The 21,334-nt window shown below is 44.6% G+C and overlaps 1 protein-coding gene across 1 annotated transcript in view; it reads left to right on the top strand.

Annotated features, from left to right (window-relative positions):
- The first annotated feature begins 943 nt into the window (after nucleotides 1–943).
- Nucleotides 944–21,334, top strand: part of MASTL (microtubule associated serine/threonine kinase like) — a 1,083,009-nt gene continuing 1,062,618 nt past the window's right edge. Inside the window, exon 1 of the mRNA XM_044064547.1 lies at nucleotides 944–1,034. Coding sequence (XP_043920482.1) covers nucleotides 965–1,034 — 70 coding nt within the window. The 5' untranslated portion in view covers nucleotides 944–964. The remainder of the gene's footprint in view (nucleotides 1,035–21,334) is intronic.

Genomic DNA, 21,334 nt, shown 5'->3' with positions numbered 1-21,334 from the left:
GCTTTCTTCTGTCATCTCTGAAATCTATCAGTTCAGGGGAAAACAGCTGTGCTCGAAACCTAAAGCGCATTCAACCAGAAGCTTAGCCACTTCCACAGCCTTTCAGGCTAGACTTCCATTAGACACTATTTGTGCAGCAGCCACTTGGGCCACTCCTCATACCTTTGTTTCTCATTACAAATTGGATTTGGCCTCCAGGGATAGAGCCAGTTTTGGCTCTACAGTTCTCAAGAGTCTGTTCCATTGAGCCACCCAGGATAGAGGTGCTAGGGACGCGGTCCCATCAAGCAAGAATGAAGGCGAGATTGACAACTTAACATTGAGAAGTTATGTATCTACCATAACGTTCCATGTTAGTTGTCTTCTCTCGCCTTCTTTCTTGCGACCCTCCCTCCTTCCCCCTGGCCTGGACAGACCTTTTTCTCCCTACATGGAAGAATGCTTCTTAAAAGACCATACAGTTCTGGTCTTCCTAACCCATCCTTCAGGCTTTTTCTCTGCCTTCTTTCTTCCTTTTGGGAAGTTTTTTATGCTAGGTGTTATTGCCTATAGACAACAAACGAGATCTGGGTACTTACCGCCTTGCATCATGGGATATGGGGCTGCCTCGAGCTGGTAAAAGTGACTCTCGAGCTTAGCAAAGTGCCGAGTCGGAGCCGAGGATCGGCTCCGAACCCATCAAGCAAGAAAGAAGGCGAGAGAAGACAACTAACATGGAACGTTATGGTAGGTACATAACTTCTCATTTTAGGTGGAAATAGGGTATTGTCTTCATTTTTAAACCTTGCATTACAAACTTAGATGGTATTTACAATTTAAATCCGCATTGCTAAGATTTTTATAAAGTTTATAAAAGTGCAATTACTGTTTATGAAAACAATTCTCATCTTATTTTATATAATTTTGTAGCACGCATTAAGCATATCTTTCTTTCGTAATCCGTAGGGACTTGAAGCCAGATAATATGCTTATTTCAAATGAAGGACACATTAAACTTACGGACTTTGGGCTTTCGAAGGTTACTCTTAACAGAGGTAAGAAACCTACATTAGCGCCACATTCTGAGATTATGCCATTAATCTTTGTTGAAGTTTAATTTTGTTTGGCTGTTTCTCTGCACATATTTTATTCACTATCGTAGGACATTGAGTCATGTGCCATCAAATGATGATTGACCTGATGGTTTAAACCTAAGGTAATGTTTTGAGTTTAGTACCCTGAGCAATATTATACTATAGTTTTATGTCCTTGTATTACATTGTTTTAATGAACTCTGATCTACCTTCCGTAGTGATAATTTGAAAATTACCTTGCATTCTTCTCTTGATAATATTGTTGCTTTCAGAATGGAAATGATTTTAAATTAGCCAATTTTTTGAGTCACCTAAACCATTCTTCATAATAACTGAGATGATGATTAGTATATTCTGAGGGACACTGGGGTACATTATAAAGTTATATGGGATAGGAAGCTATAGTAGCTAGTGGACATATGGGTGTAGTATCCTTTTAATCCCAGTATTATAGTTACTTCATTACGTTGTCTTAATTTTATCATACTGTAGAGAAAAGTGTGGCTTTGACATAGGGAGAGGTGGTAAATCTCATGAGGGTAAACTTATCCCAGTGGTAGGTGGGGAAGTTCCAATGGAAGAGACGGTCCTAGCTGCAGTGGTGGTCCACAAAACCATGGATTTTGAGATTCCTTCTCAGATGCACCCTTCCTGAAGGGTTGCCCGACTGACCTACTCTGGAGGCAGTCGAGGCACGCTTTTATCTTTGCACCCAGACACTTGGACATCAGTTACAAAAGACACTTGGATACAAGAAATTATATCCAGAGGTTATTTCATTCTCCTCCTGCAAGTCCCATTATTCAATTGAAAAAGGCTTCCCAATGTTTGTCCCAGACAATGGGAGATGGTCGGTCTAGAAATTTAAAGGCTGCTAGAAAGTCATCCAAGAGGTCCCACCAGACTAGAGAGGATTTAGAACTTACTCAAGGTTTTTTTTAGTGCTAAAAAACAGTGGACTTGAGACCTGTTCTGGACCTCAGCAACCTCAGTTAGTTTATAAAGAACTCAAAATTCTGAATGGTCTTGATTGTGCTCTGTTCATCTCTAGGATGCATCATATTACATCAGAATGAAAAGATGCTTCCGGAGATATCTGCATTTTTGGCTGGGGGTTGGTCATTACTAATTAAGAGCCCCTCACTTTGGTCTCACCACAGCCCCCAGGGTGTTCACCAAGTGTATGGCAGTTGTAGCAGCTCACCTGAGACTGATTAAATTCAGGGTGTTTCCTTACCTAGATGACTGGCTTCTCAGTGCCTCAACCAGACATCGCCTTGAGAAGGCCAGGAACTACTTAATCCAATTATGTCAAGTCCCATCTACAACCTGTTCAAGTGTTGGAGTTTATAGGAGCTCACCTGGACAACACCAGTCAACTGGCCTTTCTTTCATCAAACAGAGTACAGTCCAGTAAGATTGCAAGCGAGAGAGATTTTTTCACATCCTTATCCCCCAGCAAGGCTTGATTCCCTATGCGAGTTCTTCAATAGACTCTAGCTGTGCAATGTTCAATTCTTCTACAGCCTCCATCCTGTCTGATAAAACTGTCTGTGGTTTGCAAGAATTCCCTGTGTTGATGGTTACAGTCCAATGAAGTTTGTCAGGGATGCCACATTGTTTCCATCCCTGGTAGCCATGGTGACCACAGACTCCTCCCAACTGGGGTTGGAGGTGTTTTGTGAGACAGATGGTTCAAGGCACATGGTCCGCAGAAGAGACCAACCTGCATATCAATATGCTGGAGATGAGGGCAGTCCTGCTAGGGTTGCAGGCCTTTCATGACTCTCTTCCTTCAGAGATGATTGCTATCCAAACTGACAACATATCAGTAGTTTGGTACATCAACAAACAGGTGGGAACCCGATGCTGTGTTATTTGTCAAGAGGCAGTGAGAGTATTTCAGTGAGTGGTCTCTTCTAACCGCTTTCTTATGGCAGTGCACATCCCGGAGAAATCCATTGTGCTAGTAGACAAACTCAGCAGGTCCATTCTGATGTCTCACGAGTGGTGTCTCAACTATTTGGTGGCAGCGAATATTTTCCATTGATGGGTTCAACGTCACTGCAATCTGTTTGCTTCTCCCCCACAACTTCAAGTGCAGCAAGTTCTTTGTCCTGATTCCCCCTCCCCCAAGCGGGAGTCATTGAGTGATGCTATAGTCCATGTGTGGCCCTCCAGTCTCCTTTATGCTTATCCCCTTACCAGTAATCCCCAAATTTCTTCAGAAAGCACTTCATTTGAAGAGCAAGGTTATCTTCATTGCCCCTTTTTGGCCTTGCGTGTGTTCCCTTCTTGTGGTTTCATCTTCTACATCTACCTTGGATTGTGGATCTCAGTCTGGATCTAATATTTCATCCCTCTAGGATAACGCATCTGGACATTGCAGGCTTCAAGTTGACTGCATGGTTTCTCCAATTACATTAATGGTTAGCCAGCCCAGGCTTTCCTCCCCAGTTTGCCGGATACTGATATCAGCCCAAAAAGACTCCTCTAGAAAAATTTACAAGAGTAAATGGTAAAGATTTTCTTATTGAGCCCATCAGAGAGCATTGGACCCTTTTACTGCACCTATTCCTACTACATTAGATTTCTGTGCTTCAGTTTTTCAAGAAGAGGCTAGTTTTTCCACTATTAAAATTCAGTTAGCAGCCATTTCAAATTACCATACTGGCTATAATACTTCCCCTACTAGCTTCTTCCAAACTGTGCAAGGCATTCCTTACAGGTACTGTTTTGTTTAGGCCTCCACTTAAGGACCCTACTACAACCTGGGATTTTACTCTGTTACAATAGACTTTGACTCTGACTCCAGTTGAGCTTTCAGCCAAGTTGGATCGTAAGTTTATTTCTTGGAAACTGTTTTTCTAGTGGCCATTACTTCAGCAAGGTGAGTTTCTGAGCTCCAAGCACTCGTCTCAGAATTCTCTTACTTGGTTTCCCGCAAAGATAGTTTCATTATGTACTAATCTTTCCCTTCTGCCCAAAGCATCCTCAGAGACTAACATCAGTCAAGTCATCAACTTACCTGTTTTCTTCCCAAATTTTTCTAACAAAGGTGAATACATCCTCAGTCTCTTAGATGTGCACAGGCAGCTCTGTTTGTCTCTCTATGGGACAAAGGATTTTAGAAAAACAGATCAGTTGTTTCTTTCTTTTGCCTACAACAGGTTAGGAAAATCAGTCTCCAAAGTTACCTTAGCAAAGTAGTTAACGGATTGCACACTTCACGACACCCATGCTGATGGACAATAGAGGTATGACTGCTGAATCCTACACAAATGTACTTTATAAGCACTTACACGAGTGCATGGATCACGCAATCCCTAACGGAACCAAGATGCTATCCTCCAAAAAAGGGAAGCCAATGTGGTGGTCCCCTGCCATAAACTGTACAACAGAAGAAAGAAACTGTTGCAAAAAAAGAGTAAAATCCCATGATTGGAGGAACTCCCTGGTCAACCTCAGTAAGAAGCTGAGATCCCTCATAAAATCCTCCAAAGCTAGTTATGAAAACAAAATCGCCACTGATTCATAAGACAACCACAAAGCATTCTATAGCTATGTCAAGAATTTCAATAGCAACACTCAGATCTGCTCTGAGTTACAGCACAATGACACTAAATATACAGAGCCAACTGATATTGCCAACATCCTGGCAGATGGGTTCAGTGCTAACTTTACCCACCCTCTCATCCCCTAAAGGGCCCATCTCTGTACCGGAAGAATGCAAAGATGTTCTTCGTGTTTTACTGTTGCAGTCATTACATTTGGATTATCTGCATGAAGGTAGCCCTCAGTCGGCCTGATCAACAAAGTCTTTGGTCCTGCGTCAGTTGCTGTCCCTTCTTCCATGACGTCAGGGGTATAAAACATGCAGCCGACGCCATTACATCAGTCTTTCTTGCCGTGCTGTGCCCAAAGCAGAAGCAGTTCAGCCGACTTCTGAAATTTTCATTTTCGAGTTTCAGAACCGAAGTCTTCAACTAAAGCTATGTACCCCATTGGGGAAACTTTTTCTTGCTCCTTACCGATGTCAGTAAAAATTAATAATTGCATTACTTGTGGAAAGCAAATACCTCATAAAGATTTTCATTCGTACTGTATTCCTTGCCTAGGCCCTGACCACAATGTACCTTGCTGTCGGTTTTGTGCTTTATTTAATCAGTGCAGTATCCGTCGTCTGTATATTTTCGCCTCTAAATATTTCAGTTCTCTGTTTAATTATCCAGAAATGTCATTGGTTAGCCATCTGCTACCGGGATTCCGAAAAAACACAAAGATAGACAGAGACAGGCCGCCGAGGTCCAAAACTGCCGACGATGTTTCTCCTAAGCCAGTTGCCAGTTCGCCGGTACTCAGTGAGGCGCTTTCGCAGCCCCTGATACCTGCTACTTCTGATTCGCAGGCCTCTACTGTGACCCATTCGGAGTCCGGTATGCCGTGAGATGCTTTAACTATGGAACCCGTGGATGTCTCTACCTAGGATGGGTCCGGAACCGCTGTGCAGGCACTGGCTTCTGAGGGTGTATTCAGGCCTACAGGCTTGCATATTAAACACACGCCTCCTTTACTTAGGCCTAAATCTCGATCCATGTCTAAAAAAAACGACGCCCAGGCCACATGCTCAGGCCTCTAGGCCCAACAAACAAATGATAAGAATGGCTGAAGATTTAATAACTCTAATTGGAGGTACCAACCCCCCCCCCCCCTCTAAGAGGCCTAGGACTGAAGTTGATTATGAATCTTCTGATCAGGATTCTGTTTTTTTCTGACTCTTCTGATGATCTGGATTTGCCCTTACCTATTTATGAGTATTCTGATGCAGAGAACTCTATTCCCTCTGCTTCCCCTCCTGAGGATTTTTCTTTTGGGGAAACCTTACATACTTTAAGGGACCATTTCCACTGGAAAAGCCAGGATTTTTCTGATTCAAAAAAGAAGCTTAGGGATTTTCTTCTCCTACCTCAGCATAGGCCTTTAGCTATTCCTCCTGTACTAGACATTGTTGATGATGCTTTCTCGGAATCTAGTTTGGCCCCTGATTCCCTGCCTCCTGCTCCCAGAAAACCTAACAGATACTACAGGGTCCCTGAGTCCCACAAGTTCCTTTTCAAAAATCCTATTGCAGATCCGGAGACTAGGGGCTCAAGGGCATTAAGGCTTCTACTGCTAAAAATCCTACGCCTTCAGATAAGACTCCAGGGCACTGGATAGATGAGGTAAGAAGGTTTACACTTCTGCAGCCTTGGCCATTAGGGCTTTAAACTGCCAGTTTCATATGTTAAAATATCAGCAACATGTTATTGGACTGCTTAAACAGAAAATTATGTTGATTCCTGACTGTGTGGAAAATAAAGAATTATAGGATTTAATGCATTCTGCCGAACAAGTTGGAAAACATACTTTGCAATGTGGTTTGAATTAGAGGCCTCTTGCAGGGCTGCTGTTACTGTGTCTGTGCTCAGAAGGCATGCTTGGCTTAAGGAGCAATATTTGCCTGATCATGTTAAAGCTAAATTTTTGGATGCTCCTTTAAATCAGGATCGTCTGTTTGGCAACAAGGCTGAGGAAGTTCTTAAAAATATGGAAGATAAAGCTAAATCTATGCAAACTGTTAAATATTTTTTTTTTACAAGTTCAGCCTCCTAGATTTTGTAGGCACTGGCCCTCTAAGAATTGGTCCTTTCCAGCCCCTTCCAGGTCTTATGCCAAACCCAGACACAGCAAAAATCCCAGGTTTCAGTCCCAGGGGACTCGCAGAACTAAGCAGTGGGGGACCTACACTTCCAAGTCTGGGAATAATAAGACTCCCTCCTATGGTAAACTGTCTCAATGACTTCCTTTTAAAATTTCCAAGCACTTATCAACTGACTGCCCCTTTGGGGGGAAAGATTGCTCTTCATGCAAAGAATTGGGAACTCATTACTCAGGACAAATGGGTTTTGAATATAGTGTCCCAGTGATACAGATTTCACTTCCACATGTTGCCAACACCAAGTGGGTGGCCGGACCTACCCCCAAATCAGTGGACAGAGGCCCAAAAACAAGTACTTTCTCTCTTAAGCATGGAGGCTATTCAGCTGGTACCAGAAGAGGAAAAGGGACAAGGTTTCTACTCGAGACGTTTCCTGGTACCCAGAAAAGACCATTCATGGCATCCTATCCTGAACCTGACTACTCTAAACACCTTTTCAGAGATTCCAAAATTCAAGATGCTGACTCTTCTCCAATTACTTCCTTTGCTAGGCAAAGATGCCTGGTTGGCAACACTAGATTTAAAAGAAGCATACTTGCACATCCCCAATCGGGGAATCTTGCAGAAGATACCTACGTTTCAAAGCAGGCTACACGCATTATCAGTTCTCTACACTGCCCATTGGCTTATCTACTGCGCCCAGGGTATTCACAAAGTGCCTAGCTCCAGTTATTGCATTTTGCAGGCAAAGAAATATTCAAATATACCCATACCTGGACGATTGTCTAATTCAGGCTGAAAGCCAGGACAAACTTTTGAATCATCTGGCCTTTGTAAAAAGGGTTCTAACTTGTCTGGGATACACCATAAACGAAAAGAACTCACACCTGGTACCCTGTCAACAAATTATATTCCTGGGAGCAAGCTTGACTACAACTTTCCAGATGGCTTACCTCATGCCAGAAAAGCAAATACATTTGACAACGTACTTCAAACAAGTGGCCACAAAAACCCTGCTGTCTGCAAGACAAGTGCTGCAAGCCTTGGGATTCATGTCCTCCTGCATTCTTCTAATTCCATATGCAAGACTGCATGATATCTAAAAAGCCTATGGTGTCAACATTCTCAAGACCTAGAAACAATGATTCCTATCATACCTTGCCTACGCCTAGAGTTCCTTTGGTGGGCAGAGGCCTGCCACCAAAACAAGGGACTACCTTTCACACCACCCCCGCCGCACAAACCCTAACAGATGCATCAGACTATGCATGGGGGGCTCACCTGGCAGGGAAGTACATTCAGAGCAAATGGAACCCAAGTCAAATGCACCTGCATATCAATCGAAAAGAAATGTTAGCTGTACAGAATGCTCTGACAGCCTTCAAGGACCACATTCTTCCAGGACAACTAATGGCAAAGACTGACAACACCCTTGTTATGTGGTACATAAACAAGCAGGGGGGTACACATTCTTACCCCCTCTGCAGACTAGCCATGGCATTGTGGAACACAGCCATGAGCTACCAAGTGCACCTACAAGCTCAATTCCTGCCAGGAAAATTAAATACACTGGCAGACGGACTAAGCAGAAACCTCATGGACCCACACAAATGGAAACTGGAACCAAGGATTTTCAACATGTTGACAAGCAAATGGGGGGGATCCCAGATATAGACCTGTTTGCCTCTCCCCAGAACTACCAATTGGACAAATTCTGCACAAGGACTCCCCACAAACAAGCCTGGAAAGTGGATTCTCTGTCCTTCAGCTGGAAAAACCTATCAGTCTATGCCCCCCCCCCTCCGCCTCTGCTTTCCAAAGTACTACTAAAAATCAAACAGGACAAACCAAGGATGATTTTGATTGCTCCAGACTGGCCGCGCCAACACTGGTATCCCCTCCTGCGCAGTGTCACGGTTATCTCCATGGCATCTGCCTCAGACTCCTTCCCTGCTGTCTCAGCAGGAGAACCAGATTCTGCACCCTTGGCTTCCAACACTGAACCTTGCAGCCTGGTTAATTACTTAATCTCTCCTTTACCATCCTTCAGCAAGCCTGTGATGTATATCATTTTAGAGGCAAGGAGGCCTAGTACTAGAAAATATTATGCTGAAAAATGGAAACTATTCTGTGCCTGGAACCAAGCTCAAGGAATGAGCACAGCTTCGCCCAATTTACCTCAGATTTTACAATACTTAACTGAGATGCTTCACAAGGGCCTGTCTTTTTTCTCCATTAAAATCCACACCTCAGCCATTTCAGCTCATTATAACACAGAACCTCACCTCTTCTTTCATTCACTGCTCAAGCAGTTCCTCAGAGGGGCCAAAAATTTGAGACCCCCCAGGAGAGCCCCAACCCCAGCCTGGCACCATAACTTTGTCTTGGAGAAACTCACTGTACCTCCTTTCCAGCCAGCTGCTACTGTAGACTTAAATTTCTTTCTTGGAAAACAGCTTTCCTTTTAACAATCACTTCAGCTAGAAGGGTATCTGAATTACAGGCTCTTATGGCAGTGGAGCCTTTCATCATCTTTTATGCGGACAGGGTGCCCCTCAGAACTAATCCATCCTTCATGCTCAAGGTGGTATCCAGTGTGGCTCTTAATCAGTCCATTCATTTGTCAGCCTTCTTTCCCAATCCACAGAATAAAGGGGAAAGGATACTGCATTCCTTAGATGTGCACAGACAACTTAGATTCTACTTGGACAGGACTAAACCTCAAAGGAAATCTGAACTGCTGGTGGCATTTGCTGCAGGGGCAGAGGGGAAGGCTATTTCAAAGCAAATCATTTCTAAATGGATAAGCCATTGCATTCATTTCTGCTATAAGTACCATGGAAAACCTATCCTCCAGGGAAATCAGACCTCACTCCACCAGGGCTGCATCTACCTTTACAGCCTTTCTCAGAGGCGTCCCTACCGGGGACATCCTAGAAGCTGCTACCTGGAGTTCTGTACATACTTTCACCAAGCATTATCATTTGCCAATTTTCTCTAAATCCAGAGCTGGCTTTGCCACTGCAGTCTTGCAGAGCCTTATAGCTGGCTCTAATGCTATCTAAATTCCTCCTCCCAACCATAGCTTTGGGAATCTACCCAAATGTAATGACTGTTTGGGAGGGTGGCCTAATGGTTAAGGTGTTTGCCTGACAAACACAAGGTGCAGGGTTTGAGTCTCACAAGGGATAATTGGCTAGGCTTAAAATGGCTTGCATGGGCAGTTAGCTTAGTACTAACCTATGAACCTATGTAACAGTGAAACACAAAGAACGTAGTACAGTTGTGTACACTTACAATAAATGTAGATGTTCAAGTGTATTCACTGTTGCAGTCCTGGTTACCCTCCCTCCAGCCCCCTAACTTCTTTTGGCTATACCTCTACTTTCATTTGCTATGCTTAAAAGCCTTTTTAGTGTATTTGCTTTTTTGTTGGAGGTATATCTTTGTGCTTTTATGTTTAATTGCTTCCCATTAGGGGCACACCTGACATCTGGGACAAGAAAAACTGATGTAATGGCGTCTGCTGCATGTTTTATACCCCTGACGACCTGACGTCATGGAAGAAGGGACAGCAATCGATGCAGGACCCAAGACTTTGTTAATCAGGCTGACTGAGGGCTACCTGCAAGCAGATAACCCAAATGTAATGACTGCAACAGTGAATACACTCTAACATCTACATTTATGGTTAATGTAAACAACTGTACTTTCCTGTAATCACGGCTGCACAGGTAAAAAAACACACTCTCCAAAGCCAAGAACACAGCATCCATGGGACCTGACAACATTCCAGGCTGCGTTCTACACGAACTGCAGAATGTGCTGACACCCCACCCAAGTATCATGTTCAATCATAGCCTCACCTCAGGCTTTGTTCCCACTGATTGGTGCACAGCGATGGTTATCCCACTCCACAAAGGGGGAGCCACCACGGACCCCGGGAACTACAGCCCCATTAGCCTGACTAGCCTGGTCTGCAAGGCTATGAAATGTATCATCATGGAACTTATAAACAATGACATTGGTAATCTCCAGACTCTGGACCCCACCCAGTTCGAGTTTGGAAAAGGCAGATCATGTCTGCTAAACTTGATAGACTACTTTGAAACTGTCACCAAAGCCGTAGATGAGGGTAAGGTGGTTCACGCAGCCTATCTAGATCTCGCCAAGGCTTTCGACACCATCCTCCACTCTGGAAGTATAGATAAACTCACTAAACTAGGTACAAATCCCTATGTCAGAAGATGGGTTGCCAACTGGCTCACTGACAGAACCCACATTGTGAAAGTAGCAGACTCTAAATCCAACTTCAGACCCATGACAAGTGGAGTACCACAGGGTTCAGTCTTGGGTCCTCTCCTGTTTATCTACTTCTCTGAAGTGCAGCCTAAGACAGAAGGTCTTTGGCTAATGAAGTTCGCAGATGACTGCAAACTGGGAGTCATAATCAAAACTCCTAACGATATGAACATTCTAGAAAAGGGCCTCCCTGAGACAGATGCCTGGTGTCAAAGCCATGGCCTCAAGCTCAATGCCAAAAAGTGCATTGTCATCCCTTTTGGTAAAAACTGTACCCATGAGCTACCACATAGGCGGTAGTCTACTTAACACTGAAAGTGTGATAAGAGACCTTGGGACACAGGTGGACTGTATTCTCTTCTTGGATGATCACATCGCCACAGTAGTCAGGAAATCCTATGTGGCACACCTCATCACAAAAGGTTTCTCATCCAGGAAAAAAGAGGTCATTGTCCCGCTCTACTCGTCACTCAGACCTATTATAGAGTACAATGCCCCTTTTGGTACGTACGTCACAAGACATCTACAACAACTGGAAAGGCCGCAGAAATACCTCACAAAGAGGATTACCGGCCTCAAACAGATGCCCTATGCAGACTGTCTCAAACAACTCCAGCTTTACTCCATCGCATATCGCCTACTCAGAGGCGATCTCTGCCTAATATACAAAGCTATGTCAAACCCAAATCTGTTGGACATGCTCCACTTAAGGAAATCCCAATCCCTCCGAGCTACACGCTCTACGGACCTAAACCATAAACGGAACATGCTGAAAGGATAGATTCCTATCCCAGAGACTTCCCATACTCTGGAACAAACAACCTATTTATATATCAAATAAAGCTCCTCATTAGCACTCTTCAAGAAAAATCTTGATGATTGGATGGGAGATAAGAAATTCACCCTGGGCATCACTTCTGTGGCTCTGCTCAACAGGGGCACAGGAAAATGATTTTCTTGGGTGGTGAAAGCCAGGGTACCTTTTGGCTAGGCTTATATAGGCCCTAGAAGCCTACCAATGAACATCATTCATTTGCAGTCAGTGAGGTCTGTTTTGGCCCAGACCTCCGAAGGCTGACTCCACTAGATCCATGGCTACTTCATCTATGTTTTGGTTTAGAGCTTCTATTGCTGATTTGTGCTGCAGCCCCTTGGTGCAGTGCTCATACCTCTTGCTCATTACAAGTTGGATTTGACCTCCAGAAGCAGAGTTGCCTTTAGATGTTCATCATGTTACACTGCTGCAGTCATTACACTTGGGTTATCTTGCCGTCAGGCGGTTCCCCAGTCGGCCTGAGTTCCAAAGTCTTGGTCCGGCGTCGGTTGCTGTTGCCTCCTCCCTGACGTCAGTGCAACAGGGGTATACAAGTTGCAGCCGACGCCATTTTCTATAGTCTTTCTTGCCACGCGGTGCCCGAAGCAGAAGCAGTTTGCAAGTGCCGGTCAGCCGACTCCTGAGATTTTCATTCCGAATCCAGAACTGAAGTAGTCTACAAAGCTAAGTACCCCGTGGGGGAAACTTTTTCTTGCCTCGGACCGATGTCAGTAAAAGTTAATAACTGTATTTCTTGTGGGAAGGAAATACCTCATAAGCATTTCCACTCCTATTGTATTCCATGCCTAGGCCCAGACCACGACGTCACTGGTTGTCTGTTTTGTGCTAGGTTTAACAAGCACACTGTTAAACGTCTGTTTGATTTTGCCTGACATTATTTTGGCAGAAAATTCAATTACACCATGCCGTCGGAACTTCCGATGACCGGAATACATAAAAAGCGCAAAGACAAGGACAGGCATCCGAGGCCCAAAACTGATGACTAGGCCTCTTCTAGGCCGGTCGCCGGTTCTCAGCGAGGTGCCTACGCAGCCCCTGACGACCGCTTCCACAGAACCACAGACCGCCTCCGACTCCCACGTGGAGCTGGCTGGGCCTTCGAATGCTCTAGGTTTTCAGCCTACCGAAACTAACCCTTCTGAGGGAACCGAAGTAGCTGAGCAATCCACAGCTTCAGAGGGTGTCTTCAGACCTACCCAGTTAACCATTAAACCCTCTGCTAAATCTAAGGCTCCCTTAAAAACAAAGAAACTGATAGAGCGTTCTCCAGGACAGGCTTCCATGCCTAAGAAACAAATGCTCAAAATGGCCGAAGACCTAATCACCCTGATCGGGGGGGGGGGGTCCCATCCCCCTCCCCCTCCTGATAAAAGGCTCAGACAGAATGCAGACTATGAATCTTCCGACCATGTGTCCATTTCTTCAGATTCATCCTCAGACCTAGGATATTCTTTACCCCCTTATGAGGATTCTGATGCTGAGGAATCAATTCCATCAGCCTCTCCGCCTGAGGACTACCCCTTTGGGGGGAGACCTTACATACCATGAGGGAGCATTTCCATTGGGAAGGCCAGGATTACTCAGAATTCAAGAAAAGGCTCAGAGACTTCCTTTTATTGCCTCAACACAGACCCCTGGCTATTCCGCCACTGTTAGATATTGTGGATGATGTGTACACTGAATCCAGCTTAAACCCCCGACTCCTTACCTCCAGCCCCAGTCAAACCTGATAGATATTACAGAGTCCCTGACTTTCTCAAATTTCTGTATAAAAACCCTTCTGCTGACCCTGAAACTATTTCTCAGGGACCCAAAGGGATTAAGGCCTCATCAGCAAAAAATCCAATTCCCTCTGACAGATTCCAGAGCATTAGACAGAAGGGAAAGAAAGTATATACATGTTCATCGTGTTTCACTGTTGCAGTCATGACTGTAGGGTTCTCCCCTGCCGGCAGGCAGCCCTCGGTTGGCCAGAATCCCAAAGTCTGGGTCCGGCATCGGCTGTTCAACCACGCTCCCTGACGTCAGAGCGTCAGGAGTACAAAGCTGACAGCCGACGCCATCTTCTCTAGTCTTTCTTGCCGTGCGGTGATAGCAGTTCGCAAGTGCCGGCCGGCTGACTCCTGACGATTTTTTCCTGATGTACTTCGGTCCGAAGATTTTCTTCTTCACACAAAGCTAAGTACCCTGTTGTGGAAACTTTTTTCTTGCTCCACTCCGATGTCAGAAAAAGTTAATAATTGTATTTCATGTGGGAAGCAAATGCCTCATAAGGATTTTCATTCTTACTGTATTCCTTGCTTAGGCCCTGACCACGACGTAGCTAGCTGTCTGTTTTGTGCTAGATTCAATCAACGTGCAATTAAGCGAAGGTACGATTTTGCTTTTCATTACTTCGGTAGGCGCTTTAACTACAAAATGTCGTCTGATACGGTTCCGGCTACCGGAGTTCACAAACGTCGCAAGGATAAAGACAGGCCTCCGAGGTCCAAATCTGATGATAGCGCACAAGCGGAGCCAGCTTCAGGTTCGGCCGTCATCAGTGAGGCGCTTTTGCAGCCCCTGTCATCGGCCATTTCAGAACAGACGGCCGAAACGGACTCTCATGAGGAGCCAACCAGGCCTTTAAATATTTCTATTGCAGGACCTTCGGACAATGCTCCTTCGGATGGGTCCAGAGCCGCTGTGCAGGTACCGGCTTCCGAAGTGGTTTTCAGGCCTACTCAGCTTCTAATAAAGGCAAAGCCAAAGACTCCTTCTAAATCAAAGACTACAACACAGGCCTCTTCTGAACCGGCTCCCAAGTCACAGAACAGTTACTCAAGATGGCGGAGGATTTACTTACTATGATTAGGGGTTCACATCCCCCTCCAGATAAAAGGCCAAGGCAGGATGTTTATTACGATTCTTCTGATCAGGCTTCTGTTTCCTCAGTTTCTTCTTCTGATCAGGAATATTCTTTCCCTCCTTATGAGGATTCTGATGCTGAAGAATCCATTCCTTCAGCTTCTCCCCCTGAGTATTTCTCTTTTGGGGAAACTGCATGAAATGAGGGAACATTTCGACTGGGAAGGACAGGAGTATTCGGAATCTAAGAAAAGACTGAGGGATTTTCTTCTTCTTCCCCAACATAGACCCCTGGCTATTCCTCCTGTTTTGGATATTGTGGATGATGCCTTTTCAGAAGCTAACTTAACCCCTGACTCTTGTCCTCCTGCTCCTGTTAAGCCTGATAGATATTACAGGGTTCCTGATTCCCATCAGTTTTTATACAAGAACCCTTCTGCTGACCCTGAAACCATTTCTCAGGGTCTTAAGGGAGTTAAGGCCGCTTCTTCCAAACATCCCATTCCTACTGAAAAGGATTCTCGATCCTTAGAAAGATGGGGCAAAAAGGGGTACACTTCTGCTACTTTGTCCATTAGGGCTTTAAATTGTCAGTTTCATATGTTAAAATACCAGCAATTTCTCTTGTCTGTTTTAAAACAAAAGCTTACTTCCATTTCTGCCTGTGCAGATAAGGAATTACATGACTTATTGCATGCCACTGAACAAGTTGGGAAGCATGGTTTACACTGTGGATTTGATGCCTTGGAGGCTTCTTGTAGGGCTGCGGCCTCTGGCACAGTCATTAGAAGGCATGCATGGCTAAAGGAACAAAATTTGCCTGAACAAGTAAAGGCTAAATTATTGGATGCTCCTGTTCAGCATAATGTTTTGTTTGGATCAAAAGCTGAAGAGGTGATAAAAAAGATGGAGGATAAGGCAAAATCCATGCAAACAGTTAAAGATTTCTTACAAGTACAGCCACCTAGATTTAGCAGGAATTGGCCTTCAGAAAATTGGTCCTTTCCCACTTCAGACAGGCCTCAGAGGGGTAGATATAGACGCTCCAGAGGAAGGCCTCAAACACAAGCTTCTTATAGACCAAGACAGTGGACTGCTTCCACCCCTAGGGGAGGAGAGGGCAGGTCACAAACTCAAAGGAAACAAACTCAATGACTCCCTCTGTTGGGCTACAGGAACTTCTTGCCTGGAAGCCCCTCTCGGAGGAAAACTCTTTCTTTTTTATCAAAATTGGACTCAAATAACCCAAGACAAGTGGGTTTTGGATGTGGTTTTAAGAGGTTACAAATTCCATTTTCATACCTTGCCAAGGCCAAGCGGATGGCCAGACCTTCCAAAACATCAATGGGCAGAGGCCTTAAACCAGGTGGAAGCTCTTTTGGCTATGAATGCCATAGGACTGGTTCCACTTTCAGAGATGGGAAAAGGTTTTTACTCAAGGCTCTTTCTAGTCCCAAGGAAGCAAAACTCATGGAGACCCATTCTGGATCTGTCGGTTTTGAACACCTTTCTAGAGATTCCAAAATTCAAGATGCTTAATCTACAGCAGCTACTTCCTATGCTGTCCAAAGATGCATGGATGGTAACTTTGGATTTAAAGGAGGCATATTTACACATTCCAATCAGGCAGGATCGCAGAAAATACCTCAGGTTCAAGGCCGGATCGAGGCACTTTCAATTCTCTGCGCTGCCCTTTGGATTGTCTACTGCGCCCAGGGTCTTCACCAAATGCCTGGCTCCAGTAGTAGCTTACTGCAGACTCAAGGGAATTCAAATTTACCCTTATCTGGACGATTGTCTAATTCAGGCAGACAGCAAGGATGTTTTACTCCAGCATCTAGACTTTGTACAGAACCTCCTCAAGTTCCTGGGATTCTCTGTAAACATAAAGTCAAATTTGACACCATCACAACAGATAACTTTTCTGGGTGCACTTCTAAACACCACAACCCAGATGGCATTTCTGACATCCGAAAAACAATTACAGCTGGCTTCAACTTTCAGAACCTTGGCAACTCTAACTCCACTAGCTGCAAGGAAATTCCTGCAGGCTTTGGGTTACATGGCCTCCTGCATCCTTCTCGTACCATATGCAAGACTACACATGAGGAAAATACAGTGGTACCTAAAAAGTGTATGGTCTCAGCATTGCCACAGTTTAGACATACTGATCTCCGTCCTTCCTTGCCTTCAAAAGGAATTTCTTTGGTGGTCCAGGGCATGTGCTCTAAACAAAGGGAAACCCTTCCGTCTGCCTCCTGCCACTCCGATTCTAACCACAGACGCCTCGGATTATGCTTGGGGAGCCCATTTTCAGAGCAATTGTCTGCAGGGCCTTTGGACAAAGGATCAGAAGCACCTGCATATCAACTTAAAGGAAATGTTAGCTGTTCAGAAAGCTCTATTGGCCTTCAGGAATCTCTTACAACTAGGACAACTACTAATACGGACGGACAACACCACAGTTGTGGTACTTAAACAAGCAAGGGGGATCTCATTCCCTACCCCCTTTGCAGACTAGCCATGGATCTATGGAACACAGCTCAAGCTTGTAATCTGGATCTTCAAGCTCAGTTTCTACCAGGGAAACGAAACTTCCTGGCAGACAGTCTGAGCAGAAACCTTTCGGATCCACACGAGTGGATGCTGGACACCAAAATATTCAGGATGATAACAGTCTGGGGATGTCCTCACATAGACCTCTTTGCATCCCATCTCAATCATCAACTACAGAATTTTTGCACCAGGACTTTCCACAGAGAAGCTTGGAAAGTGGATGCCCTGTCATTCAGTTGGAGGAACCTCTAGGGATATGCCTTTACACCTCTTCCTATTCTTCCATGGGTTTTATTGAAGATAAAACAGGACAAGCCCAAGATGATAATCTTGCTGGCTCCAAATTGGCCTCTGCAGTTTTGGTATCCAACTCTAAAAAAACATATGTCTGGAGCCCCCTTGGGTTTTACCTCAGTCTCCGAACCTTCTGTCCCAACATCAGGGTCAGGTTCTACACTCTCATGTCAGAACTCTCAGCCTGGCGGCCTGGTTAATCCAGGGCCTTTGATTTCTTCTTCTTTCCTACCCAAGCAGGTTATGGATGTCATTTTAGAAGCCAGACGTCCTAGCACTAGAAAATCTTATGCAGGAAAATGGAAAAGATTTTGTTCCTGGATGCAGGCTCAGGATTCTGATCCTCTTCTTCCTAACATTACTTTAATTTTACTTTACCTGACAGATCTCTTACATAAGGGTCTCTCTTTCTCTTCCATTAAGATACATGCCTCTGCTATTTCTGCTCATTATAATACAGACCCTCCCATCTTTTCCCACCAGCTCATGAGACAGTTTCTCAGAGGAGCTAAGAACTTAAGACCTCCTAGATCTCCTCCCATTCCTGCTTGGGATCTCGACTATGTTTTGGAAAAACTAACCTTGCCTCATTTTGAGCCTGCTGCCTCTTCTGACATCAAGTTTTTATCTTGGAAGACAGCTATCCTGTTAGCCCTAACCTCTGCCAGGAGAGTTTCAGAGTTACAAGCTCTTATGGCTGTGGAACCTTATATTATTTTTCATCAAGACAGGGTATCTTTGAGGACTAATCCTACCTTCATGCCTAAGGTGGTTTCCAAAGTGGCTTTAAATCAAACTATCCACTTGCCAACCTTTTTCCCCACTCCTCAAAATAAAGGGGAAAGGATCTTACATTCCTTGGATGTACACAGACAACTATGTTTTTACCTGAACAGAATCAAGGACATCAGAAAATCAGAATAATTGTTTGTTTCTTATGCTTCAAGTTCCCAAGGTAAAGCTATTTCTAAACAGACCATTTCTAAATGGATTGCTCATGGAATCAGATTTTGTTCACACCGTGGAAAGCAAATCCCAGGGAGTATACGGACTCATTCCACCAGAGCTGCTGCCACTTCTGCGGCCTTCCTCAGGGGAGTTCCTACCAAAGACATTTTGGAAGCTGCAACTTGGAGTTCAGTGCATACTTTTTCTAAGCACTACAATCTACCTCTCTACTCTAAGTCTAGGGCAGGCTTTGCCTCTGCAGTCTTGCAGGGCCTTTTAGCCGCCCCTTCTTCTTTATGACCACCTCCCTTTCTTTCAGCTTTGGGATTCTACCCTACAGTCATGACTGCAACAGTGAAACACGATGAACATAGTACAGTTGTGTACACCTACCATAAATGTAGATGTTAGAGTGTCTTCACTGTTGCAGTCGGGGTTTCCCTCCCTCCTGTCCCCTCTTATTTTTACTTTTGTGTATTTCCTTTTTTCACCATTCTTCTGAGATGTATTTGCAATGGTTATGGGACCTTTTTCATTTTGGGACTCCTGACATCTGGGGCAAGAAAAACTGGAGAAGATGGTGTCGGCTGTCAGCTTTGTACTCCTGGCGCTCTGACGTCAGGGAGCGTGGTTGAACAGCCGACGCTGGTCCCAGACCTTGGGATTCTGGCCGGCCGACAGGCTGCCTGCCGGCAGGGGGGAACCCTACAGTCATGACTGCAACAGTGAAGACACTCTAACATCTACATTTATGGTAGGTGTACACAACTGTACTGTCTGCAACTTTAGCAATGAGAGCCTTAAATTGTCAGTTTCACATGCTAAAATATCAGCAATTTTTGATGTCTCAGTTGAAACAAAAGATGCTTCCAGATTCAGATCCTCCTAATTTTACAGAAATGCAGGATTTATTGCACGCAGCTGAACAAGTGGGAAAACATACTTTGCAATGTGGGTTTGATTCCTTAGAGGCCTCCTGTAGAGCAGCAGTTACAGGCTCTGTCATAAAAGGCATGCTTGGTTAAAAGAACATATGTTACCAGATCATGTTAAGGCAAAATTATTGGATGCACCTTTGCAGCGGGATGTGTTGTTTGGAGTTAAGGCAGAGGAGGCATTAAAGAAGATGGAGGATAAGGCAAAATTTATGCAAACGGTGAAGGATTTCTTACAAGTTCAGCCTCCTCGTTTTAGCAGAAATTGGCCAACAAAGAATTGGTCCTTTCCAGTCACAGACCTCAAAGGGACAGATACAGACGTCCAAGAGGTAGAGGTCAAGCACAAGGTCCTTACAGGCCTTGACAATGGGGTACACCAGGCCAGAAAGAAGGGGAAGACAGGCCACAGCCTTATAAAAAGCAGCCTCAATGACTTCCCACTACAGCTGCCAAACAGCTCTCTTGGCAGCCCCCTTAGGAGGAAAACTGGCACTTTTCTATCACAATTGGCATATGATCACCAAAGACAAATGGGTTCTCAACGTTGTATCTCAAGATTACAGGTTCCACTTTCACACTCTGCCAGGGTTAAAAGTAATGCCAAATCTGCCACCAAATCAATGGGCAGACGCTCAAAAACAAATTACAGCACTCATGGACATGAGAGCTATTCAAAAGGTACCACCACAGGAGCAAGAACAAGGATTTTATTCAAGACTCTCTTTCTGGTTCCCAGAAAGGACAAAGCCTGGAGACCCATTCTGGATCTTTCTTCTTTAAACACTTACCTGGATATTCCAAAATTCAAAATGTTGACACTACAGCAGCTTCTTCCCATGCTGGGCAAGAAAGCTTGGCTCGTGACTTTGGACCTCAAGGAGGCATACCTGCATGTCCCTATCAGACAAAACTGCAGAAGATACCTCAGATTTCTAGCTGGTTCAATGCACTATCAATTCTCTGCATTGCCCTTTGGCTTATCTACTGTGCCCAGGATCTTCACAAAGTGCCTGGCACCAGTAATTGCATTTTGCAGGCAAAAAGGAATTCAAATTTATCCATACCTGGATGACTGCCTGATTCAAACAGAGAGCAAGGACATTCTTCTAAAGCATCTGGCATTCGTAAAAAAAGTTATGTTGCCTGGGGTACACAGTAAATGAAAAGAAATCAAAACTAGTGCCCTCACAACAGATAATATTCCTGGGTGCCAGCTTGAAGATGGCTTATCTCACGCCAGACAAACAAGGACAACTGACTCAACACTTTCAATTGATGGCAACAAAGACCCAACTCCCTGCAAGAAAAAATTTGCAGGTCTTGGGCTACATGGCATCTTGTATACTACTAATTCCATATGCCAGACTGCATATGAGGAAACTACAATGGTATCTAAAGAGTGTATGGTCTCAACACTGTCAAAGTTTGGAAACAGTTATACCACTAATTCCTTGCCTTCAACAGGAGTTTCGATGGTGGGCTCAAGCTGGTCACCTCAACAAGGGACGGCCTTTTACTCAACCCACAGCCAGGCAAACACTGACAACAGATGCATCGGAGTACGCCTGGGGAGCATATATGGCAGGAAACTGTATTCAGGGCGAGTGGCCCACAGAGCAAAGGCATCTTCACATCAATCAAAAAGAGATGCTGGCTGTACAAAATGCACTTATAGCTTTCAAGAACTTGCTGCATCCAGGAACACTACTACTAAAGACAGACAACACCACAGTTATGTGGTACATAAACAATCAAGGGGGCAGACACTCCTACCCCCTCTGCAGACAAGCCATGACCTTGTGGAACACAGCTCTAGACTACCAAGTTCATCTGCGAGCACAGT

This window comes from Protopterus annectens, chromosome 3.part0 (assembly GCF_019279795.1).
Source record: "Protopterus annectens isolate FY-2018-M chromosome 3.part0, PAN1.0, whole genome shotgun sequence".
NCBI lineage: Eukaryota > Metazoa > Chordata > Ceratodontiformes > Protopteridae > Protopterus > Protopterus annectens.
Note: the sequence above shows the minus strand (reverse complement) of the source record. Positions and strands in the feature narration are given on the sequence as shown.